The sequence below is a fragment of the Thamnophis elegans genome, chromosome 4, assembly GCF_009769535.1.
Source record: "Thamnophis elegans isolate rThaEle1 chromosome 4, rThaEle1.pri, whole genome shotgun sequence".
Classification (NCBI taxonomy): Eukaryota; Metazoa; Chordata; class Lepidosauria; order Squamata; family Colubridae; genus Thamnophis; species Thamnophis elegans.
The window spans coordinates 59,463,074-59,490,170 of record NC_045544.1 but is presented as its reverse complement, the minus strand read 5'-3'; the positions used below and the strand labels follow the sequence as shown (position 1 = coordinate 59,490,170).

At 42.9% G+C, this 27,097-nt stretch overlaps 1 protein-coding gene across 1 annotated transcript in view; it reads left to right on the top strand.

Annotated features, from left to right (window-relative positions):
* The first annotated feature begins 215 nt into the window (after positions 1-215).
* AGPAT4 (1-acylglycerol-3-phosphate O-acyltransferase 4) overlaps positions 216-27,097 on the top strand; it is a 59,093-nt gene continuing 32,211 nt past the window's right edge. Inside the window, exon 1 of the mRNA XM_032216809.1 lies at positions 216-393. Coding sequence (XP_032072700.1) covers positions 216-393 — 178 coding nt within the window. The remainder of the gene's footprint in view (positions 394-27,097) is intronic.

The window sequence follows — 27,097 nt, the reverse complement described above, 5'->3', positions numbered from 1 at the left end:
GTTTATTTCAGGGTACGTGTTTAAATTACTTTAAGATAGAAGTAATAGTGTATTTAGGAGAGGGCAATTTAAAGTAAAATGATTAGGAAAGCAATGCAGGGACTCCATGTGTATTATTTCTAATGTTACGGTTCTCTTGTCTTTCTACAGTTACCGTTCCAAATTTGAGAACTATTTTCTCCTTTTCTGGAAGATTTGCCTTGCTGCGTTAAACCATGGACATCATTGGATTTCTGAAGTCTCAATTTATTTGTCATCTTATTTTGAGTTATATATTTATAGTGTCAGGACTGATAATCAACTTCATTCAACTCTTCACACTAATTCTCTGGCCATTCAACAAGCAACTTTTCAGAAAAATCAACTGCAAGCTGTCATATTCTCTTACAAGCCGTAAGATGTTTTTATATTCTTACCTTTGGTTTAATAGTGTTATTTAGAACAGACGGATTTTAAAAGTGAAAAAAAAAAGATATTTTACTGAAACACTTTTAGAAATGCAGTCCTGGAAAAACATATATTAATAATGAATTTGTTTTTCATTTTTCTTTTCTGCAAATTCTCTTTCCTTGGACCTATACTTCATATACTATACTAATGTGAGTTCAGCTGCTCTAAAGTTAATTATTGAGAAATATGACAAAGGTAGCTACACAGATAGATGGTGCATTAGCAGAATAATATATATACTGCAGAACTTTTCTGAGGCAGTGTTTTTCATGGAGGGAGACCTCCAAATTCATGTATATTTTTTCTAAAAGAAAAAGCAAGAATTATCAACACTCAAAAGTGCAGTCAAGTGTTTTTATTGCTTCTTTTGCAGTGTAGGTAATCCTTAACTTAAGAGTACAATTGGGACAAACACTTTCATCACTAAAGGATGTTAAGAGAGTTGTGCCCGGGTTTTATGACCTTTCTGCTGTGTTCATTTAGCAAATTATGGTTGTTAAATGAATTCGATTTTCCCCATTGATTTTGATTGTCAGAAGCCCCCTGGGAAGATCACAAATAGTGGTCATGTGATTCCAGAATGCTGCAATCATTGTAAATACATGCTGGTGGTCAACCACCCAAATTTTGATCATGCGTTCATGGAAACACTACAATGGTTCTAAGGGCTGGTTGTAAGTCACTTTTTTCAGCACTGGCTTAACTTTGAACTGTTGTTGTAGAGTGTCTCTTGATCGGCTAACAGTTATTGTTCCTTGACTTTATCACAGCTTCTCCCTGAAAACTTAATTCATTGTCTATGCATTGTCCCACAATCCCTTAATCTTTCTGACAAGCAACAACATTTCCCCAGATTTTTCCTTATTAAATTATCTAACTCACTGCTTTCCCTTTGAAAAAGAGAGAAAGAGAGAGGTTTGCTTGAAGCAAACTTCAGCCTCTATCATCATATTTATTTCCAGCAATGATTGGGGGATTCACAAAAGTCCCATTAAAAATATAGAGAGCATCCTAAGGTAACATACCCCACCACATATTCTCAAACTTTCCACTGTGTCTCCACCCCCAAAGTGATAGCCTGCCCTTACTATTTGGTCAAAATTGTCTACTGTTCCTGCTGATAATTCTTCTCTAGAGTAGAATCAGTGTTGAATTTCATTAATGGTATGGCTCTTACTTAGCTATATCCATTTCTTCTCTTTGTGCATAGGGAGTGTGTAGTCCTTTAAATATAGAATGAATACAATACATTGTTCTTAAGACATGTAATCCCTTTTCTTCATAAACATTAGTTTCAGTTGGCCAAAGTAGTATTTTTTCCTCTCCCTTCTTTCTATAATTGCTTACATACATTGTCATTATTTGCATCCTGCTTTCAAGATATAAATCCTCCCATAAATGCTTAGAAACAGTATATTAATGATAATAAGTACAGGTAGCCCTCAACTTATGACTTAACAACCTGTCGAAGTTCCAAAGGCATCAAAAAAGTGATTTAAGACTGATCCTCACATTTACAATTTGTCTTCATACTTAAACATTGCAGTGTCCCTGTGGTCACATGATCAAAATTCAGGTGCTTGGCAATCAGCATATATTTACCTAAATGTCCCAAGGTCACATAATTGTCATGTATTACCATCCAGGGGCTCCTTACAAGCAAACCCACTTAATGATTACAGTGATACACTGAACAAATAACACTGGCAGAAAAGTTGTAAAATCAAGTGCAACTCACTTAATGACCATATTGCTTAGTGATGGCAGTTCAAGTTCCAATTGTAGCTGTAAGTTGAGGGTTACTTGTAGAATAAGTATTACTTAAGAAAATCCAATAAGCCTCTTAAGATCCACCATGGTCTTGGTGTAATTTCCCTTTGGAAATTCCTTATGTTTTACAGACTCTGGTTTCTTTTTGGTCTGATTTTTAAAAAAATAGGACTTAAATATATATTTGTGAGGGTGAAGGTTTAGTCTTCGAGCTTGTGGGTTGGTTTCCAAACATTTCATTACCATGCTAGGTAACATTTTCAGAGGAGTTTAGAGGAGTTTAGTTGCCCTAAACTAAAAGGGCCAACCATAGTTTCTACTTCTCATATAATCTCCCCTTCCCTTGCCCTCCTAAAAACCAGTACTCAACTGAAACTAAAAGAAGTGAGCATTGTGGCAATATGCTTTTTATGAATTTAAATGCTTCCTTTTTTATGAATTTATTATTCTCCTTTGCTTGTCAAGCCAGAAAATGAGCCTAGTGAGCCTCCCTAGGGATGTATACTTATTAATAAAGATTTTGTTAATAAGAAAGAATAATCACTAATGAGGAGAGATTGTTCAGAGGAGGTAGATTTTATGCTAACTCTGTCCTTGGAGAGAATAACAAACTATTTCTGCTGTGCTTCAGGGCTTTTTTGTTTTTGTTTTTAACAATTACAGAAATTAGGACAAGAATCATAAATCCTTCTTTCCCTAATAAATATCAGAATAAATCATTTTTAAAGAAAATGAGTCATTTTTATCTGATTGAAATACTCTATAACCCTATAACACTTTCAAATTATCTAGTATAAAATGTATCTGAATCAAGAATGTTTAAGCTATAATCCCATGTTTGCTGTCCTAGAAGAAGATGAATTCACTGAGATTTAATTCTGATTAAACATACATAATGTTGTGCTATCAGTTTATATTTTAAGAAGCATTTTACAACTGAATTTCTAGTCTTTTCTCATTTGTATGGATTGTTTTGAACATAATAATCCAGGTCTCTGGAAAATTCTGTGTTTTTGCAAATATGATGATTTATATTGTTGGGAATCATTCTGTCCAGATCAGCAGAGGCTGATCAGGGAGGCTTACTCTAAAAGAAGCCAGAATTTATAACCTTGCATATTGATAGGGAACCAAACACTGACACTTAATTGTGTATGACAAGTATGTGAGCTACCTAGCCAAGAGTTTGGGATTAAGTTCATGTATAGTTTTCAAAGTTTTCTCTCTGATCACAAGCTTTGATTTGTTGTAGAAGAATAAATATTTAGGAAAAATGTTATAATAAATTATCTTGACTTTTCTTAGTCATTTTGTAAAGTTTTTGACTGCAATAATAGTACAAAGAGTTATGTAGTTGCAATAATAGTCTGAGTATACAGCCACATCACCAGTTAAGCACAAAGTTGCATATTCATTCAAGTTCAGAAGACCAGTGAGTGCCATCATTGATGCTGTTTTTGCAACTTTCTAGTACCCTCTATGAGCTGAGCAATAGTAGAAGAAGCATCCAGACAGTACTTCCCTTCCTCCTATTTGTTTTTGTTTTTGTGGAATACTTCCTAGAGTGGGAGCTTCAGTGCTATTTCTCTGTTCAAATAAAAATAAAATAGTGGCAAAACACTATAGCTGCCTTGACTTTGAAGAAAGGAAGTGATGAAAGAGTGGGAGGCAAAGCCATGGGGTGAAATTTTCATTGTCAGAAAATTGCCATCTTCACACGCAATTCCATCTCTTGTTGTTGGAATTGATTCAGCTATGGAAGATCTCTGTAGATATATTGAGGTGATGATTGAAGTATACATCTAGGCGAGGCATGTCAAACACGCGGCAGGCGGGCTGGATAGGCATAAGCGATGCCCACTCCAGCTTCGCAAATGGAGAAATGTCATGAAACCTCATATGACAGCAACATGACGTGGCGAGTTTGACAACCGTGATCTATTCTAGGGTATATTTTAAAAAGAAGACAAGGCTCTCCAAATCCCCCAGTTGTATTTTTCTAACTACAATGTGGCACTTTTACTGTTATTTATTTACTTACATTTGGCTGCATACTGCAATAGATACTGTTTGTGGGAAGCTCTGCTGTATGCTGTTTTCTTCCTGGATAATAGTGAAGGTACTTGGCATAAACAATTGTCAGTAGACATTAGCCCAAGAGATTTGCAATTAATATGGCTCTAAGATTACTGAGTAATCTGAACCTACTAATCTTATGTTTCACTGACTAATTGAATTCTTTTTTTCATCTGCTCCTTTCATTTATTTTCATTTTATTGGTAATCAATAGAGTGAATAGAATCAGTAAAGTAAAATAAATAAATAAGGAAGTAATGGTTGTACAAGCTCCAGTACATTGCTGATACAATTTAATTTCTTCTTTCCCTGTTACTTGATTTAAAAGAGAAATGTTCTGTTGTTCTATTGTAGCAGTCCCTTAAAAATTTATTGTTGATTGACAGAACATTGTGGCACAAATGAATTTCACTGTCTTTTACTATAAAGAACCTCACTGTTGAAAGTAATGACTGTATATTTTAGCTCACAGCTAATCAGGTTACACATAATCTCTTATCCCCATCAACTGTGCAGATTTTACACAACTCGTAAAATTGTGGAGGCACTATCCATGCAACATTTTAAGTTGTATTGTTACTTGAAATATATTTTTGGGAAAGAGACTCTGATGCTGTAAATAATTTTGAAGTAATTTGAAAACCTCCAAATTGAAACGTTATTTTGTTTTGATTGTCAGTTCCTTTGCCACTTCAAACAGGTTCATTTCTCAGAAGGTGAAAACAGATGGTACCTATTTATCTACTTACATTTGCATGCTTTCGAACTGCTAGGTGGGCAGCAGCTGGGGCAAGTTACTGAAGTGTGTCCCATTGGACAACCCTTGGGTCTTTAACGAATGACAATCTCAGCTTCTTTAATGGGCCATCATGCCTCCCAAAATCCCCATTAACTGGGTTCAAATAAGACATAGTCAAACCTACTTATAAGGAAAGGGAAAGAACATCTGTCTTGTGGCAAGTTCAATGAAGCAATATCAATATGTAACACTCCACTGAAGAATGTAAACAGTTCAGCACAGAATGGTTAATGAAACAAATTGTGAAAAAAGAGGAAGATCCACACATAAATAAGATCTCATGTTGTACTTTTACAATCTGTACTAGGATTGCCATGTTATATAACAGAAAAGGATCGTTCAAATTAAGATGTTCTTCTGTGTAAATTTTTTGCTTGGAAAGACACAGAACCATCCAAGCTGAATAAATAGCTTTGGGTCTGTGATATTGAGAAAACAAATAGTAAAATTTGTCCCCACCCCCACCCCCGTTTCAAGAGGGATATCTTTTTGCATTCTTAATGAAAAATGTGAATTAATATGTGATTCCTTTAATTCATTCATCACATCTCGGTATCAAGGATAGAGCTTATTGATCCAAAAGAATTTAATGGAAAATTCCTTCCTTTTACCCTGGAAACACTGTTCCCTCTAAGGTGCGCGCCTGCGCGGCCGCGCACATGGAAAGAAATCCCCGCGCAGCAGTTTCTAACTGCCGCTCAGAGATTTCTACCAAAGCAAACGTGGGGGAGTCCTTTGCAGGCGGCTAGAACTGGCCGCCCGCAAAGGACCTCCCCAGACTTGTTTTAATGAGCCGCCAGTCCTCTTGCTTCTTCTCCTTCACCAGCAAAGCTCCCGCTGGCTTCCCCGCCTATGGCAGTGGCAGTGGTGCGTCTCCCTCCACGCGGAGCACCTGAGCTGGCTCCCGTGTTATCCCTCCCCCTTCCTCCTCTGCCATGCTTTTGAGGCCGCGGGAGCTAGTAGGTTACCCCTGCCGCCGCCTCCACCTCCGCCGCTTTCCTACTAGCTCCCGCGGCCTCAAAAGCACGGCAGAGAAGGAAGGGGGAGGGATAACGCGGGAGCCAGCTCAGGTGCTCCGCGTGGAGGGAGAGGCACCACTGCCACTGCCATGGGCGGGGAAGCCAGCGGGAGCTTTGCCGGTGAAGGAGAAGAAGCAAGAGGACTGGCGGCTTTGAAATGCAACCTCCTGGTCCCGCCGGCCGCGGATTTGATTCGGCGTAAGTGGGGGCCGAACACATGCTGAGCCGACTTTGCGCAGTGAGGCGGAGTAATTCAAACCCCCCAAAGAACGTGTGTGTGTGTGTGTGTGTGTGTGTGTGTGCGTGAGAGAGAGAGAGAGAGAGAGAGAGAGAGAGAGAGAGAATTGGATCAAAATTGGTGGCCAAAGGAGTGGAGGGAGGGAGGGAAGGAAGGAAGGGAGGGAGGGAGGAAGGAAGCCCTGCCCCCTGTGAAAAAAACTGAAGATGGAGCAGTGAATGAATAAACCATAAAAGCAACAAACAGTTAATGCGTAAGTAAGCTGAGGAGCAAGTTCTCAACTAAGGAAGAAATATAAGAAAGAAATATAAAAAGCTCAATATGCCAAAACACTTATTTTAGTCTTCATTTAATTACTTGTATTGTAGTCTGATGTAACATCTTTTTAAAGTTAACGTTAGTTAGAAAAGATAGGGTACAAAACTTAAATAATAAAAAAAAATGTACATTCATTTTGAAAAATAAATGCAAGACTTGATTAATTTCATATCTTTATTTAAAATAGTTTTGGCATGGCATATGATTTTATTGACTCAGTTGGAAATGATGTGGATGTTGTATCTGATTCTGAGGTATATATATTCTTAAGTAACATAACATATAGCATATTGTCCAAACTTGCTAGACTATTTAATTGATCTTACTACTTTAAAGGGGGAGAGTTTCATGATAAATTATTTTATTACATTTATGTTGCATTTATATATTATATTTATTACATTTATATTCCACATTATATATTTGTATTGTTATTTTAGTGTATATTGTCAATTTCGATAGATATTATATTGATATATCAATACTGATTTTAATCATACTAAATAACAATTACTGCTATTATTTATCAGCATTACATATTTACAGTTTTTAATATTGAGTTAGTCATATTTTAGAATAATAGCGTTATCTTTTAATAGGCTAATTGGCAAAATCTAATTCACATGTGATGGGTTGCATTCCAAAGGAATGTGAGAGGACAGGTTGCCTGCAAAATGCCAGGACCCTGTTGGTGCCATGTCTCTCTCTAGCCAGTCTAACAATCTAAAAGCTGAGCAGAGAGCCTTTTTTTTTTCAGGGTGAGCGGAAAAGTATAGTGTTTGAGTGGCACTTTTCATGTCTGGCATTCATCGGGCTGAAACCTCGCTCACAATTGGCGCTTGACGCTTGGAAGGTTGCGCAAATGTCCAGCAGACGCGACAGCAGTTCAAACTGTGGCTCTCTTAGGTGCTCAGGCATGAAACTGTGCAGCTCACACACTATACTTTTCCGCTCACACTGAAAAAAAATTAGAGGGAACATTGCCTGGAAAGCTATGAGATAGGGGTCTCTGTTCTGACCCCCCCCCTACACGGCTCGTTAACAAACGCAGGCAGACAAATAAACTTAAAAGGACTTTCCTTTATCAGTTTTCAGTTCAAACTGGCTTCGAGCCCAGAAAATAACAGAAATACAGTCTTTGACCAGATAACATAATGAAAACAAATCCTTCTTACGGCAACTCAATTTGAACAAAACGAAAGCAAAACATTTCTTCCAAGAGTTTCTCCGAATCAGGGTTACAGACATACAGAGCACTTATCCAAGTAAATCTTACATAAACCACGACTGATAATCAAACAATGTTGTACAAACCAAGGCACACACGAAGGAACGACGTTGACTCCAGCCACTGGGGCGTAGCAGCATCTGTCCTTTTATCTCCAAACCTCCTCCCACAAGCCCCAACTGCATACTGAATTTTGTATCCCGAAAAAGCTCTCAGCAGAACTGCTGAGTCACAACAGGTCTCCAAGAAATCAAGCAGTAGCGGTTATACCTTTGATATTCCAGTGAAGACTTTGCGGGAATGATGGAAAACTCCTATCTTCCCTCTAGCTTTCCATGGTTGAGAAAAAAATTAAGATGGACATTGATATTTTCTTCTCTATATTGGTCCTTCCAAGACTGAAAGAGAATATTGAGACTCGAGGAATACAAGGAGAATTTCCCTCCAATTAAAATTACCAAGTGGTGTTTATGATTCAAAAAAATTCAGGCCATCAAAATTTGAATTCCTAGATACAAAAAATAGCATCTGTCATTTTTCCAAGATTCAGGCTGTTACTTTTATCTTTATATCATGAATGGTATATATGCACACAAAACAGGTATTGGGGAACCTCAAGTTTTCCTGCAGCTTGGTGGGAGGGGCTACAACAGGGTTAAGTCACAGCCTGATTGGTCCAGAGACTGAGGGAATTTTCTTAAAGTCACCATCATTCCCTATTGGCTCCCAGTTTCCTCTCAGTCTCCTGGTCCAAGCACTGGTTTTTGGCTCCTTGAGATACTAATAATTACTATTTAATTCGATAAATTGGATACTCTAAATTGCTAAATTTTCCACTGCCATTGAGTCTGCTAGTCAGTCTCATAAGGAGGCAGGGCTCCCGGTCCTTGCCTGTGGCCGAAGGGACTTGTCCGACTCGTGGCCATGCAGGGGCAACAAGCTCCCATTTGCAGCCGAGATTGCTAGAGGCTTTAAGGCGACAAAGTAGGCAAGACAACGGAACGTGAGATGCGTCGCCGGATTATCCCAGACGCGCCCAAAAGCAGCTGCACCTTAACAGCTTGCCGCGGTGGACAAAATTGGGCACGCCATTCTAGCCTCGCCGAACGCGACTCCTAAGAGCGCTTCGGAAGCCTGTGTGGCAGCGTGGCCACACAGCCAAAGCAAGTGCGAGCAGTGCTAATAACTGACACACCGAGAGGCTTCCACCTCAGAATCAACTTACCGGGCGGCCTCTATCTCCTTCGCCACAAGGCACGGTGGCCATTTTGGAGCAACCTCGTGGTGCCAACCTCCGCACAGGCAAGGCCTACATCGCGATCAGTGGCAAGAGCCCTTCTCACCGGCAGCGTGACCGCATATTGAGGCCGAAAAGGCTCTGGTTCGACTTCCAAGCAGACCAGCCATGTGAGTGAGGCATGGCCTCTACAAACACCGGGGCGGCGTAGGCCCCTGAAGGGAGCAATGGGGAGGAGAGGGGAAGGCTAGGCCAGGTTGAGGCCTAGGGTGATGACTTCTAATTCGTCTGCGGATCAGCGACCCTCCAGGGCCACAGTGAGAGATGAGCTCCGCAGACAGAAGGGCTTGGAGAAGAGAGTGGCCAGGCCTGAGAAACTATCTCACCATGTTCGGTCCACTTCTCCAAACAGATCCAGGTCTCCGGTGAGGCTCATTCCTCCCCCCTCTCCCTCTCTTCCTAGGGGTTTCAGTCCTTCGTCCCCTTCAGTCTCCCCAGCCAGACATGGCAGGCAGGTGACCTCACCTTCTCCCCCTATTTCTTCTAGATCATTTAGGGATGGGGGTGGCGAGCCTTCAGATAGGGAATCCAGGGATTATCTACCTCCCTCCTTCCTAGCCCCACAAGGCCCGTCTGCCACGCAACCCTCAGAGGAGGACCTGGAGGATTTAGACCTCCTACCTGAGAGCATCAGGAGGCTTATCGCCTCAGCAATCTCTTGAGGAATCACATCAGGGTTAGTCCAAAGGGACCAGTCATCCCAAAGAGCATCTAGATCCCTCTCTGATAATAGGTCTAGGCCAGGCCAGGGTTCATTCCCCATCAGTGGTCAGTGAGGCCTTTGCATTGGGGGAGGGTGCTCATCCAGAATTAGGCTTCTCAGACGAGGAGGCGGCTATCCCTCCAGATTCTCAGGCCTTCCCAGGCCTCTTTACACCTCCGGCCTTCAAGCCCTAATGCACAAGGCCAAGAAGACTACTTAGATTGGCACGGGTCAGTCTCTCAACAGAGGGACCCCAACCTTGCTATGTTTATTAATCCAAATACAGACAAGGAGGAGGTACCAGCTCCACCCCTTTTCCTGGAGGTAGTTCAGAACCAATGGTCCCGGCCATCTTCCTTACACAATCCAGGAAGCAATGACCACCGCTTCTACAATATGGAGCAGACATTTTCTAAGGCCCTTCAGTTACTGACCGTAGATCCCCCCATTGCACTCCTGACCAGCCCCTCCACTGTTGTCTCCGGTGATGTAGCAGATAAATTTATGCCCAAGGATAAGCGAGCAAAGCTCACCTTACGCAAAAATTTTACAGCTTCCGTCTGGGCGATTAAGTCAGCAGCTGCTGCTTCCTACTTTAACTGGACAACGGTCATGTAGGTGTGCCAGTTGCAGGATCGCATTCCAATCCAACATGAACAGGTCCATCAAGACCTGGCAAAAATTATTGTGGCCACCCAGTTTTTGGCAGATGCCACATTAGATTCCATCAAGTTTGCATCCAGAGCCTTGGCCACTTCAATCACTTCTAGATGCCTCTTGTGGCTTTGCAATTGGCAAATGGACAAGAAGTCCAAGTGAGGATTGGCTGCCGCGCCTTTTACTGGTCCAAACCTTTTCAGGGACTCACTTGAACCAATCCCTGTGGAAAACAAGGATAAGAAGAAGGTTCTCCCTTCTAATTCCAAGAAGCAGGACACTTGTCCTTCTTCTTACAGGAGACCTTCATACCGGTCCCCTGAGCCTGACTTCAGACAGCAATGCTACACCTCCTACAGGTATGACAGGCAGGGCCAGTGACCTTTCTACCAGGATAGGGGTAGATTTCAGGGACAGTCCAAGTGCCCCTTTCGAGGAGAAGTGGCCGTCCTTTCCGCAGAGGGAAATGACTCCAATCCAAGTCAACCCATAGGCAGCCACCTGGCATCCTTCACGGATCAGTGGGATCAGGTAACATCAGACGCTTGGGTCAGATCCATGATCAGGTACGGCCTCCAATTGGAGTTTCTCTCCCTTCCCCTGACACTCTTCAGCACCTTTCCCTCATCTTGGGATCCAGGACGCCGCCGCCTCATGGACCTAGCCATCAAATATCTGCTAGACATCCGAGCAGTAGAACCCATTCCAGGACAGGAGTACAGCTTAGGCCTGTACTCCCACCTGTTTGTGGTCCTGAAGAGCTCAGGGGGTTGGAGGGCAATCCTGGATCTGAAGCACCTGAATTCCTACCTGGTCTACAGGAGCTTCAAGATGGCATCCTTTAAGTCTATCCTCCTGGGAATTCGACGAGGCGACTTCATGGCCTCCATAGACTTGACAGAGACGTACCTTCACATTCCCATACTGCCAGCTCATCGCAGATTCCTCCACTTCTTACACAAGGGACGTCACTTCCAGTACAGGGCACTTCCATTCGGTCTAGCCTCCGCCCCACGCACATTCACAAAGGTTCTGGCAGTTCTGGCGGCTCACCTACGATCCCATCCAGTGAGATTCCACTATTACCTGGACGACATGCTCCTCCTGGCCAATTCCCGCACTCAAGTGGTACACAACCTGGAGCTGACTCGAACTCCCCATTCCCTGGGGTTCTCAGTCAACTTTCCAAAAAGCCACCTTTCTCCCTCGACAAGAATCCAACATCTAGGAACAGTGATAGACTCTGTAGCAGGACTTGCTCAACTCTCTCGGGAGCGGCTCCACAGTCTCCAATCCATGATGCGACAAGTCCGCGCAAGTCAGTCAGTTTCCATTCTGACCTTGGCTCCTGGGAAAGATGGTGTGGTGCATAGGAATAGTCCTCTGGGTATGGCTCCACTCTCGGACACGGCAGTGGTTACTCATCCCGTATCAACGTCATTGCATGAATAACTACGTACGTCTGATCAGACTGCCACCAGACCTCCGCTGGTCCCTGAGGTGGTGGTTATCTCCGGCACTGATTCACGGTTCTAACATCTGGGAACTGAATTGCATTACCATCACCACAGATGCAAGCCTTTATGGCTGGTGGGCCCTGATGGACTCCAGAATTGCACAGGGTCGTTGGACAAAATCGGACCTTCGCCACAGTATCAATTGGCTGGAGCAGAAGGCAGCTCGCCTGGCTCTCTTGTATTTCCGGTCATCCATTGCCAACCAACATGTCTTCCTCTTATCAGACAACGTGGCCACAAAGGTGCACATAAATCGACAAGCGGGGAACTCATTCCAGATGTTTCTTGCTGGAGGCTCAGAGGCTCGGCCTCTGGGCAGAAAGGAACCTGGCCTCAATTTCTTCAGACCATATCTTGGGCATTGCAAATCATCAGGCCGACTGGCTGAGTTTGGCAACAGTCGATCATGGGGAGTGGCAACTGCTTCCAGAATCTTTCCACAAGATTTGCCAATGCTTCGGCCGCCCGCTGGTGGTTTGCGAATCCGAGCAACTGCCCCGGTTCTTCTCCTACTTTCCATGACCTCAGGGACTCCTTTATGCCTTCCCCCCTTTTCCTGATCCAAGGGACCCCGAGGAAGGTAATATTAGAGAGGGCACACATCATCCTAATAGCTCCGTATTGGCTGAGGAGGCTTTGGTTTGCAGATCTCCAGGTGCTGTCCATTTCTCCCTTGTGGAGGTTCCCCCAAGAGGAGATCGCCCTGTGCCAGGGGATCCTAATGCATCCGGAGCCCCAGTGGCTCCAACTGACTGCCTGGCACTTGAGCGGCGCCTCTTAAGGGGGAGCTCACCTCTCGGCTAAGGTTATTTCCACAATTGAAGCGGCCAGATGACCGTCAACCACACAGATTTATAATTCCACATGGTCGGCGTTCGCCTCCTGGTGCGAGAGACCTTGTGTCTCCCCTGTCCATGCATCCATTGCCCAGGTCCTAGAGTTTCTCCAACACGGCCTGGATATTGGCCTATCCCATAACACCCTATGTAGGCAGGTGGCGGCCCTCTCCTCCGTCCTGGCAGGGGATGGTCGTTTCTCCTTGTCCCAGGCCCCCTTAGTTAAGCAGTTCCTCAAAGAGGTGGCGAACATACGTCCACCCCCCGTGCATCATTTTCCAACATGGGACCTTTCTACCATACTCAGGGCCCTCACTGGCTCCCCTTTAGAGCCTCTGAGGATGGTTCACTTCAGATTCCTCACTTTGAAGGTAATTTTTCTAGTCGCAGTCACCTCGGCTTGACACATATCAGAGTTCGGAGCTTCGTCATCCAGGGGATGACTTTGCCAATTCCACCAGGACAGGGTCGTCCTTAAATTAGACCCTACCTTCATCCTGAAGGTCAACACTCTGTTTCACAGATCGCAGGAAATCATACTTCCCAATTTCTGCCCATCCCCTTCTCACAAGAGGGAGCACCTATGGCACTGGCTGGATGTACGTCGCGCCTTGCGTATCTACCTCAGGCGGACATCCCCTTTCCGCCAGTCTCTTTCTATCTTTTCAGTCCAGCACACTGGGTGCTAGGGTTTCATCTGCCACCGTTGGTAGATGGTTGAGAAAAGCCATCAGTGAGGCCTACTTGGCCTCAGGTAAGACCCCTCCCCAAGGGATCATGGCTCATTCCACCCGCAGTGCTGCTACCACGGCCGCGTGTGCTACTAGGGCCCCTCTGGAGGACATTTATAGGGCAGCCACCTGGGCCCCCCCAACACCCTTTATTCGACACTACCATTTGGACCGTTTCACCTCGGCAGATGGGTATTTTGGGCTTTGTGTCCTTCAGCAGGTGGTGACCTTCCCTCCCCCGGGGTCTTCATCCCACCCAGGGACTTAGCTTGGGTATGTCCCTGTTGTAGCCCCTCCTCCTAGCTGCAGGAAAAAGAACCTTGGTCCTTACCTGAACATTTCTTTTCTGCAGCAAAGGCGGGAGGGGCTTCATCCCGTCCTAGGTAGTGCCAATAGGCCCGGTGAGGGATAGTCAAGGGGGAGGATGTGTGTATGGTCTGTATGTGTTTTCCAGTTATGGCCTTACATAAGATTTCAGCTCTTCCATTCGACCTCGAGAAAACTGGGAGCCCATAGGGAAGGATGGTGACTTTAAGAAAATTCCCTCAGTCTCTGGACCAATCAGACTGTGACTTAACCCTCTTGTAGCCCCTGCCTCCTTTGCTGCAGAAAAGAAACGTTCAGGTAAGGACCAACGTTCTTTCTCCATAGTGAGGCGAGGAGTATCCAGGATGGGTTGACCTTGTCCTTTCTTGATTGGACTGAGTCAGATAAGCTCTTTTAGTCACACCTTGGTCACCAGGTTCCACCCAGTTATCGACTCAGTCCATCAACGGACGGCTGGGTTCATCCTGAGATCCTGAAGAAACTTAAACGAAAAATTTTAAATTGCTGCAAAAGTGATCGAAATTGCCTCCATGCTGCTTGATCAATCATTAGAGGCTGAGGAAACCCCCAGCGGGGGTAGAAAGCCTGTGCAGCAATCACTAAGGTGGCACGCAGCCCAGATCACAAAGTGAGACCCAGGACACTAAGGACTCTCACCAAAGACAGGCAAGCGAGCTCCGCAGAGGCCTCAGCAAGGGCGATGCCCAAGGAGGCTCTAAGGGCGCCAGAGCGCCCCACTGCTCCCCTCGGGTTGAGCGATGAACCGTGGCATTTTAAAATGCCCCAGAGCACCCGCGCTGGCAGAGATTGCCAGGGAACAAGGTGAGAGATGGAGATGCTCAGAAAGAGCTGTGGGAGGCAGGTGGGAGGCGAGAGAGAGACTCCAGCGGCAGCAGAAGCTGTGCAGCAGCCTGAAGGCACAAGCCACTTCCACGTGCTCCCAGGGAGAGGAGTTTTTTTTAAAATTTGGAGTCGGGAGCCATTTTGAAACCACTTGGTCCAAGATGGCGGCCCCCAGCAGCTCAGAGGAGGCCGGCAGGAGCCAAGCTCTCAGATCTGCAGCCAGCAACGACCAGAGACACTGAGGAGCCCTTAAAAAGTTTAGAAACCATCTCAGAGGCATCTGCCAAGGGCCAGGGAGGCAAGGCAAATGCCAAAAGGAAGCATATCTCCACCAAGAGGGCTAAAGAGGCAGGCTGTGGATCCACCCCCCCCCCAAGCCTAGCTCCTAGTATGAAAGGCAGAGGCACCAAGCCTTGGATTGCATCTGCCATAAGGCCAGCAGCAGGAAGACCCCTGCCCCCGGCCTGAGGGAAGATTAGCAGGTTTCTCTTCACCTGGCAGGGCTGCAGAAGGGGACCCCTCCCTCCAGGTGAGGATTCCCTTCGATACCTCGGGCTTTGTCATCCTGTGTTCCGGCAACCTTGCTATCACGATTTATGCAAGCCCTATTCAATCCTTTTCTGAGTGACTGACTAGCCGGAGAAGCCCAGATAGGGCAATGAGGCTCAGATCGCTGCTGAGGCTCCCCCTTTAAAGAAGGTCCTCCCCTTAAGAAAAAACTTCCCCTTTAAGGAAGAGAAAGGAATGCAGCTGGAGGAGGGGGCGGCAAGACTCTCAGCGAGCTGCTGTTAACAGCAGGAGGCCACAGGAAAGAGCGTGTCAGCTCTTAGTAGCACAAACTGCTTTTTCAAAGCCCTGACCGGAAGGGTTGCTGTATTTGCAGCGCAGCCCCATTTGAAAAGAAGGGGGAGGAGAGTCCCAAGATGGCGGCCTCCTGCAGCTCGGAGGACAGAGGCAGGAATCAAGTCCTCACTTCTAAAGCCGGCAGCCCCACTGAAGGGGCAGAAGAGCCTCCAATGAGGTTAGAGATTGATTTATTCAGTTGATTGATTTATTCAGTTTGTATGCCGCCCTATTCCCGAGAGACTCAGGGCGGCTAACAATCAAAAAGGGAAAGGGGTATAAAATAAGAAAATAAGAAGACATACACAATTTTAAAAACAACAACAGTCATACCCTTCAAATGGGGCTGAAAAATTCAGCAGCCCCAGGCCTGCCGGAACAGCCAGGTCTTAATTGCTTTGCGGAAAGCCGGAAGGGAGGTGAGGGTCCGGATCTCAACGGGGAGATCGTTCCAGAGGGCCGGAGCAGCCACAGAGAAGGCCCTCCCCCGGGGAGTTGCCAGTTGACACTGGCCAGCAGATGGAATTCGGAGGAGGCCTAGTCTGTGGGATCTAAAAGGTCTATGGGAGGTAATTGGCAGGAGGCGGTCTCTCAAGTACCCAGGTCCAATACCATGTAGGGCTTTAAAAGTAACGACTAGCACCTTGAAGTGCATCCGGAGTCCAATAGGTAGCCAGTGCAGCTCGTGGAGGATAGGTGTGACATGGGTGTACTGAGGTGCACTCACAATCTCTTGCCCGGCTGCATTCTGGACAAGCTGAAGTCTCTGAATACTCTTCAAGGGCAGCCCCATGTAGAGCGCGTTACAGTAGTCCAGTCTTGAGGTCACAAGGGCGTGAGTGACTATTCGGAGGGCCTTCCGATCCAGGTAGGGTCGCAATTGGTGCACCAGGCGAACCTGGGCAAAGGTCCCCCTGGTCACAGCCGACAAATGGTGTTCTAAAGTCAGCTGTGGGTCAGCTGTGAGATTACCCCTGAAGGTCCATTCAAGGGTGGGGGCGGCAAGGCAAAGAGCAAAATGAAGCACACCTCCTCCAGGGCAGCTAAAGATGCAAGCTCCGGCTCCAAGCCTCCCAAACCTGCCTCTAAATATGAAAGGCAGAGGCATAAAGCCCTAGGATGCATCTGCCATAAGGCCATCAGCAAGAAGGCTTCCCCTGGTCTGGAGCCTGATGCGATCACAGAGGAGGATCCCTCCCAGCAAGTGAGGATTGCCGTTGATACCTCAGGCATCTGGGGTTCTATCCAGGGATGGCAGTCTCCCTCGCTACGGGGCATTCTCCTCAAGATACCCTTCTACCTCTGCAGGCATGGGGTGGGACAACCACCCGAGGCAGAGCAGTGTAAAGATGAGGTTAATTTGAGCTCCCCTCGAGTAAAAGGGACATTGAAGTTGAATCCCAAACTCTGTTTGCAGTCTAACTGAAATCAGCTGTGGGATTTCCCCCACCCCCTATTGGAGCAAAGAGGAACATCCCGTTTCAGTGAGAAAGGCTGATTATCTCTCCTGAGATGAAGGACTCTTGTGATTAAGAAAATGTGTTAAAAGGGGGCCAAGTGTTGCATGAGAAATGCAGCTTCTATCACCTAGCTGATTCAATCTGCTCTGAAAAGCCTGTTTTTGTTCTTCTCTGATACACTGAGAAAGCAGATCTTGCAAAGTTAGAAAAGCATCTGCTGTTGTTAAGCCCAAACACATGTGGCCTAACAAAGAAAGAGAAACCTGATGCAGATTCCAAGCGTTACTCCTTAAGTGGTTGTAAAAGCCTTCCACCTCCGTAACCCTCCCTGGGGACGTGTAGGCTTTGGTACGTCCCATCCTGGATACTCCTCCCCTCACTATGGAGAAAGAGTGTTGGTACTTACCTGATATGCCTCTTCTCATAGTGGGGGAAGAGTATTCAGTCCCTCCATGATATGGGTATGTTGCGAAATTGTTAGGTTGTTTGTTGAACTGTTCTTTTGAAGTAATAAATAAAGGTTTGAAACTAAAATAAAGTCTAGAGTGGATGACACAGCGAGTCGGATAGAGTTCTTCGCCGACAACTGGGTGAAGCCTGGTGACCAAGGCGTGGCTTAAAGAGCTTATCTGACTCAGTCCAAACAAGAGAGGACAAGGTCAACCCATCCTGGATACTCCTCCCCCACTATGAGAAGAGGCGTATCAGATAAGTACCAATACCTTATTTATTTATTATTTATTTATTATTTATTTATTATTTATTTATTATTTATTTATTATTTATTTATTATTTATTTATTATTTATTTATTATTTATTTATTTATTATTTATTTATTATTTATTATTATTTATTTATTATTTATTTATTATTTATTTATTATTTATTATTTATTTATTTATTATTTATTATTATTTATTTATTATTTATTTATTATTTATTATTTATTTATTATTTATTTATTATTTATATTTCGTGCCTTTATTGTTTTTATAAATAACTCAAAGCGGCAAACATTCAGCATCCCTGTGAGGTGAGTAGGGTGAGAGAGAGTGACTGGCCCAAAGTCTCCAGTTGGCTTTCATGCCTAAGACATGAAAGATGTCATCATACAAGAATGCTTAAGAAAAGAAAGTTAAAGTGGGAAGGAAGGCACAGAATGTTGATTGACTTTGGGATAGCCCTGGAAAAACAGATGGGACGAAAATGAATTGTGATATTGTGGAGGAAGGTAAGATTGGTTGTTTGGCACCTTGCATGGAAACATTGCATGCTGCAGTATTTGTTTTACTAGTTTTGTTTTTGATAGAATGCCAAATAAAGGATTGAATTCTCACTAGATGCTTAAAAACAAAACACCAAATTAGAAATATTTGTAGAACAAAATAGTACTTTTTCTTAGAAGAATGCTGATGCTCAGGCAAATATGCTGAAGCATATTTTAGCTAGGTGAATCCCTTCTCTTGTCTGTCTGTCTATCATCTGTCTATAACCATCATCTATCTTTCATCTTATCTATCAAGCGGATATCATTTTTGAAAATATTTTTTCTGACATTGGATGAATTTTCCCGAGAATACATTAATGAAAATTGAATGTCACATTGAATAGACTGTAACTTACATTTTTTGATGTAATATAATGAATTTAATTTGCAACATTGGCACCATATTTAATTCTCTTTCCTCTGTTCTGAGTGGGATTAGGGAAGGATAAAAGCATACTTAGCCTGAGATCTAAAAGGAGTCACAGAAAAATGGCCAGTAGGTCAGTCCCAAAGTTAAAAGCTGAGCCAGTTTATATTCTAAATTAGAAAAAAATGAAGTGTTAATGCACCGGAGAGGTCTGAAAGAGTATAAAAGTTAAATGGATATGCAGGTTTAACAGCAATAGCAACTGCTTCAGTTAATGAGTTGCTCTTAGAGAACATTTTGTTAGAGCAGGGTTTTTCAAACTTGGCAGTGGTAAAATTGTGTGGACTTCAACTCACAGAATGTAAGGAGAAGAGCAGAGCTGAGGGAAGGTGTCAAGATTTGTAATTAGAATAGAATAGAATAACAGAGTTGGAAGGGATCTTGGAGGTCTTCTAGTCCAGCCTAGGTAGAAACTCAACCCCATTTCAGACAAATGATTATCCAATATCTTCTTAAAAACTTCCAGTGTAGAAGCATTCACAACTTCTGGAGGCAAGTTGTTCCACTGATAAATTGTTCTAACTGACAGGAAATTTCTCCTCAGTTCTAAGTTGCTTCTCTCCTTGATTAGTTTCCACCCATTGCTTCTTGTTCTACCCTCAGGTGCTTTGGAGAATAGTTTGATTCCCTCTTCTTTGTGGCAAACCCTGAGATATTGAAACACTGCTATCATGTCTCCCCTAGTCCTTCTTTTCATTAAACAAGACATACCCGGTTCCTGCAACCGTTCTTCATATGTTTTAGCCTCCAGTCCCCCAATCATCTTTGTTGCTCTTCTTTGCACTCTTTCTAGAATCTTCACATCTTTTTTACATCGTGGTAACCAAAATTGGATGTAGTATTCCAAGTGTGGCCTTGCCAAGGCATTATAAAATGGTAGTAACATTTCACGTGATCTTCTGTTTATGCAACCTAGAACTGTGATGCCTTTTTTGGCAGCTGCTGCACACTGCTGGCTCATATTTAAATGGTTGTCCACTAGGACTCCAAGATCCCTCTCACAGTTACTACTGTTGAGCAAGGTATCACATATACCCATGATGGCGAACCTATGACACATGTGCCACAGGTGGCATGCGGAGCCATTTGTTAGGACATGCCAGATATTGCCCTGTCAGTTCCAGCATGCATGTGCACACTGGCCAGCTGACTTTGGCCTTTTTTTTTTGCCATTTTCTGCCCTCCGTAGGCCAAAAAACCACCCAACATGCAAACTGGAAGTTCGGGAACTGACTTCTGGTTTGCGCATTGGGCCATTTTTCACGCTCTGGAGGTTTCAAGGAAGCCTTTGAAGGCGCCAGAGGAAAAAACGGCACTCCAGGCAAAACGGAAGTCACTTCTGGGTTGCCTGTAGGGTTGTTTTTTGCCCTCCGGAGGGTGAAAAATGGCCCAAAGTGGAAGTCACTTCCGGTTTGTCCGTAAGGCCATTTTTCGCCCTCCATGGGCTTCAGGGAAGCTCTTGAATCCTCCAGAGGGCCTCTGGAGGGGAAGGGGAGGCTGTTCTTGCCCTCCCCAGGCTCCTAGAAAGCCTCTGGAGCCAGGTGGTGGTGAAAAAAGCACACCAAAAGCGAAGGGGAGAGCTCATTATGAGTGTGGCATGCCCATGTATGACCCCTCTCCTGCGCTCCCCCCGCTTTTGGCACGTGATCCAAAAAAGGTTAGCCATCACTGACATATACTGTACCTGTGCATTTTGTTTTTCTTGCCTTGAATTTGGTTTGGTTTTATTTTATTTATTTCATTTTATTAGATAGTGCCCAATGTTCAAATTTGTCAAGATCCTTCTGTATCTTAAGCCTGTCTTCTGGAGTGTTGGCTATTCCTGCCAGCTTGGTGTCATCTGCAAATTTGATAAGTTCCCCATTTCTCCCCTCATCCAAATCATTGATGAAGATGTTGAAGAGTACTGGGCCTAAAGCAGAGCCTTGGGGTACTCCACTGCATACTTCCCTCCATGTAGATGCAGTTCCATTGAGGACTACAGGTTCAGTGCGGTTGGTCAGCCAGTTACAAATCCATCTAGTGGTGATGCTGTCTAACCCAATTTTTTCTACTTTATCTAGTAGTCGGTTATGGTCTACTTTATCAAATGCCTTACTGAAGTCCAAGTAAATTATATCAACGGCACTCCTATGGTCCACTAGTTTTGTCACTTTGTCAAAGAATGCAATAATTAGTTTAGAGTCTTTACATTCCCACAAGCACTCCAAGACCAATCCCTCCTGAATTCCTTTTACCGTTACCTGATGCCAATTTTGTCTTGAACTTTAGTTGATTCTTGTGTATAGACTTGAATAAATGTTCTATGCTGCAATCTTATGATTGATCCTGATTCTTTGTGCCTGACACAGAATTCCTCAGCCAATAATGCTAAAATAATAAATAATAAACAAACATTAAAAAAATACAAAACAGAACAGATGGGGATCCAGACATTCTATACTCATGATGGCGAACCTATGGCATATGTGCCAGAGGTGGCATGCAGCACGCTCTCTGTGAGCACGCGAGCCGCCACCCCAGTTCAGCTCCACCACACATGCACACGCCTCCTGCCGGCCAGCTGGTCTTTGGTCCCTGCCATGTATGTGCGGGTTCACATGTGAGGGGCATGCACGTGGGCAGCATTGCATTTTGGTGGTTCTGGGTTTGGAAAAGGTTAGCCATCATTGTTCTATACAATACAAATTACAGACAAAGAGAGATTTGACACATCCAGTAAGGGACTCTATCCATCTCAGTCTAAAGCTTGGCAACACATGATTTCAAAATCATTTTAAATATGCCCTTGAGCACTGGATTTTGTTCTTCAGTTGTCTTGGTGTTTTAAGATTGTTTCAAACCTGCCTAGCCACTGTTTTTGATTTTCATATTTTATGGCCTCAAATCTAATTATTTTGATTCTATTTTTAGCTTAATGTGCATTTGACTGAACAAAACATAAAATGTTATGTTTTAATTTTGCTCCTGCTGCAAGCCCTGCTGTGTGTTCAGATTGAACTGTTTTTGTTTTTTTATGGTCTTACCCTGCACCCCAGTTCATCATTGATAAAGGAAAGGAGGCTGTCTTTTGCAGGATACTTTGTTCTATTTTCAGTTTTTCATAAATGTGCTCTGACCAATGGAAATGAATTGATATCAAGAGTTCAGCTCAATAATTCATTCAACACATGGGAGGACTATGCAGATGTTTGAGTCTAATTTCTGAAACAGCCCAATGGTGGATATGTTAACATAACAGTTCATAAGATTTTACCTTTAAACGATCTTGTCCTTTTTACATTATTGTGCCTCTGTTAGCAGGATGCAAATATATACTTGAAAGAGATGACCTGGATGCCACCTCTTTCTCTAGGCTTAGTGCCTCTGCAAATGGGTCTTAGGAGAAGGCCATCTTAATGGTCCATGGGCACCAGTTCTTGTGACTTTGGGTATAGAGCTTTATTTTTCCTGGAACATCTGAGTCACCATGCTTCGCTGTAATGCTTCTGCTATATTACCAGGTTGTGGATGCTGTTTTCATGATTTATTAGTTACCTGAACAATAGTGAATGATTAATGTTAAATTTTCATATAACCCATACAAACTAAACATACCTGTCATTATTTTTTTCCCTTTTAAAATATTTTTATTCATTTTCATTTTCATTTTATATAATCACATATATACTGTGCAAGATTGAGGCCATATAACATTAAGCAATAAACATAACTCTTCTTATATTCCAAAGTACAAAACCAACATAACGCTTCAACCCTCTATACACCCTTTCTTTCTCCCCCCTCCAACTTTCCTTTCTCCCCTTCAACATTCCCCTCTTCTACTTCCCCTCCCCCTCTAACATTCCTTTCTCCCCCTCCCTTCCATCTCACCCTCCTTCCATTCCCCTCTCACTCCCTCTCTGCCCCTCCCTCTTCTTTCCCTCTACTCCTCACTTCGGTGTATTTCTACTATTCATCAATGTATTCGGCTTCTTATTTTATACTAAAATTAAAAGAAAAAAAAAGCAACAGTATACAAGTGCGTTCTTATTGTTTTAAAAATTGACATAAACTATATTTCCCCCCTCCCCCCCTCCCCCCCTCCCTCCTATGATCCCCCCTCCCTTCCCCCCTTCCGACTTCCCAGATCCCATACCCGGTATAACTTTTTATCAAACACAGTCTGGAGTATATTAGAACCAAGTAAGTTAAAAGTTAAAAGAAAAAAAAAGAATAAAAGAAAAGAAGAATAAGAAAGAAAAAAGTCAATAAACTCTCTGCTTTGAGCTCAGCTTCTTATCACTACAAAAAGTTAAACAGTCCTAATCTCAATTAATTAATTACTTGCAGGTTTTCAGACTATGTTAAAACCAAGTAAGTTAACCAAGTAGAATTCTTCTCTAGCTAGAGGCCTTATCTCTTTATCTAAATATCTGTCTGTTTCCAAACCCTTAATTTGTCCCTTTTATGCCTCCTTCCTCTATGACACAATTTAAACACATCTCGAATTCTTCTCTCGATTTCCTCTTCCAGCTCTTCTCGTCCCTGCCTCTGTCCGTATCCATATACATATATATACACATACACTCATATATATATATGTATATATATATATATACACACACATATACATACACATACATATGTTTTATATTCATCCGTGCTCCTCTCATATATGCTCCGCCTAGATCTCCTGCAAACTCCCTGGATGTATCCTTCCAAACAGTATATTCAGATAACAATTTTTACAAACATCAATAAAGTTTCCATCTCAAAATAAGCTCTCATTCGACCTCTACTACCCTGCCGTCTACACCACACCTCCCAACTCCATCCGAACTGAGCCGCAATCCAGAAAAATCACCACGATCTCCGCCCTCCTCACCCTGGAAAATAAGTCATCAGTAATTTATGTAAAAATTCAAAATTATCCATCAAGTCTTTTTAGATCCCATACAATATATCTTCCAAAGAGATCAGCATCAGTTCTTTCAGCCTTAATGTCTCTTCATCGATATACAACTATACCATTTTATGCAAAACAAAAGTCACAAAATATTGACCTAGTTCAAAGTTAAGCAAATATTTTGGATCAGTTAATTTAGTATAATTTTTGGACTTCCTGGGGGCGTGGCCTGTTGCCGAGGAGGGCTCCACCGAGCTCCTCAGAGATCTGGTCTGTATATCTAAATAAGATCATAGATAGCACCCCTTTTTGGCTAAAAAAGGGGCAGGGAGTAGCTCTGTAGGCTAGGGTCTATTCGTAAGCCACAGCCTTTTTCTTTTTTTTGGCTGTGGACAGAGATTAGATCCAGCCGGAGCAGAGCTTTTATCTCCAGCCAGTTCTTCTCAGCTGCCTTTTTTTTTTGGCAGCCCCAGACAGGCTAGCCCCCCCCAGGACAAAACAAAGTTTTTTCAAGCTAGAATTGATACGGGCGGGTCCCACCCCTGTGAGATTTATGCTTTTATTACTATCTTAAATACCAGCACCATTTGTCTTAGAGACTTCTTTGTCTAAATGGACTTCAAAATGGCGATTTCTCTCCGTGGATGATTGATAGTGGATGTACTTAGCCGGTTTTACCTTCCTGCAGACCGCTCCTTAACAAAATAAACTCTTCTTCTTTGGAAACAGAGGGGAGCAAAGCGCTGCTTACTTGTTTATTTATTATGGCACCCAGGTCAAAGAAGCGTCTTGCTACAAATGTGTCTAAAGAATTTAAAGAATTTTTACTGGAACCACAGCCTTTGTCTCCTATGCCCTCTACTGGAGAATTTCTAACACAGGAATATTTCTTTAAAATGTTTAATGCCTTTAAACAAGAAATTAAGGAATTTGTATTGGAACTATATGATGATTTAAAGTCTAAAGTTAATCAAATGAAGGCGAATACGTTTGCAGCCGTGTCTGCCCTGTCAGATTACTCTGCTGAAATAGAGAACAAATTGGAAAGTTTGGAGAAGGCTAATTTTAATTTGACTACCAATATTCAAATTTTACAACAAAAAATTAGAGACAATGAAGAACAGCTCATGATGATAAATTTTAATAGGAAGGCATTTGCAATAAGAGTCAGAGGATTCCGTGAAAAGGAGCAAGAGAATTTGAAACAGACCTTTGCTGAAGCCTTCAGCTATGCGGTGGGAAGCCCGGGACTTAACTTTGATTGGCAGATTCGGAAAATCTATCGCCAGAACTCATTGATAGCGGAACAGCGACAGCTCCCGAGGGACATAATTATACATTTTTCTACAAAAGAATCTAGAAATGCGATTGTGCAAAAGTTTCATAATAACAGTCTCCGAGTTGATGACCAGGACCTGATTGTCTTCAAAGATATTCCTTTCCAGATGCTGAAAGCAAGAAGGGACTACACCTTTTTAACTAAGGCGCTTAGGAGTCAACAGATTCGATACAGATGGGAGGCCCCTGCCGGCATCACGGTTACATTTGAGAATCAAAGATTTCGTCTTAACTCTGTTTCGGAGGCTCAAGATTTCTATTGCAGGATTCTGAAGGCGGGACTTCCTGACTCGCTTGGAAGAGAGGAGAGACAAGCGGAAGGAGAAGGCAAACGGCAGGCCATGTGGTTGCAAGATGGAGGGGGTAGCCCTTCCTCCCTCGGAGAAGCAGAAAAACGGAGATCGAGAATTTAGACATTTCAAAATACTCGCCAAAGTTGAGGACTGAATGGGGGTTTGAGACCTCTCTCCGGTAGAAAAAGCGGACTAATTCTTATTAGAAGGGAAAGCTGGGTGAAACTACTTTGAGCTAGATTTTAAATTAACGTTAGCATAAATTTGATAGTGGTAAACATCAGACAAGCAAGGGATGAGGGTAAAATATATGTGGAATGATTTACGTTGTTTAAGGCTTATTAGAACAGAAAGCCGGTTGGGATTATCTTAAGATAAGTGTAAAAAGAATGCGGAATGATTTATGTTGTTTAAACTTTGTTAGAAGGGACTATTTTAAAACAGAAGGTTAACTGACTCTTGCTGAAAGTATTATTTGAATATGTGGAATGATCCATGCTATTTAACTTTTATTAGAAGGGAAAGTTGGTTGAAATTGCTTTGAGTTAGATTTTAAACAAATGCTAGTATAAATTTGATAGTGGTAAATATCAGACAAGTAAGGGATGAGGGTAAAATGCATGTGGAATGAACTACGTTATTTAAATCCTATTAGAAGAGAAAGTCGGTTGGAATTATCTTAAGATAGAAATTGATTTCTGTGTAAAGTAATATTTGATCTACGCTGCTTAATTTTACTAAGAAGGGGAAGCTTGGCTAGATTATTTTGAATTACTGTTTGAAAAGGAGGTTAAGAAAGATCATTTACGCTGTTTAAATTTTACTAGAAGGGAAAGTTTGATTACTCTTCTGTAAAGTCATATTTGAATATGTGGCATGAACCACGTTGCTTAAATCTTATCGGAAGGGATCATGAGGTTTAGGAAGAGGAACGGGAGAGTCTACAGAAGGTTGGGGTAAATAGCAAAGAAGTAAGAGACGAGAATAAAATATAGATAGAATGATTTATACTATTTAAGCATAGATAAAGATGGGGGGCTGAGATCAACACAAAGAGTGGGTTTTTTTTCTTCTTCTTCTTTCTTTTCTCTTTTCTTTTCTCTCCTTTTTTTTTCTGTTTTTCTTTCTTTTGACATATTACTTTTATTTTTTAATCCATATGTATACAAGATATTTTAGACAGAAGGTAGTGCCAGGTGTGGGCCCTGGGAAGTCGGGAGGATTGGGGATGGGGATTTGTGGGGGGGGTGGGGGGGTGTTAACATAGTCTTAATAAGAACAAGAATGTATTTATATACGGTGGTTTTTTTTTTCTTTTATTTATTTATTTTTTTTCCTTGGTTCATTTTACTTTTATCAGATCAAACAACACTCGAATAAAGGCATACACCAAGGAGGGAGGTAGAGGGAAAGAAGAGGGAGGAGTAAGGAAGGAGTAAGGGGAATGTAAGGAGGGTGTAAGGGGAGAAGGAAGGTTTGAGGGGAAAGGGAAGTAGGAGGGGAGTGTTAGAGGGAGAAAGGAAAGTTGGAGGGGGTAGATGGGGTGTATGGAGGATGGAAGGGTTAGGTGGGGTTGTGAATGATGAGTTGTGTTTCCTTTTTATTTGTTCGTTTTATTCCCTTTTTCTTTTTTTCTTTTCTTATAGTAAATACCCTGTATATAAGTGATTGCAAATGGAATGTGAAAAATGAATAAAATATTTTTTAAAAAAAAATTTAGTATAATTTTCTTACAGAGAAGTTATATCGTTTTTGAGCTGTTTGATATAGC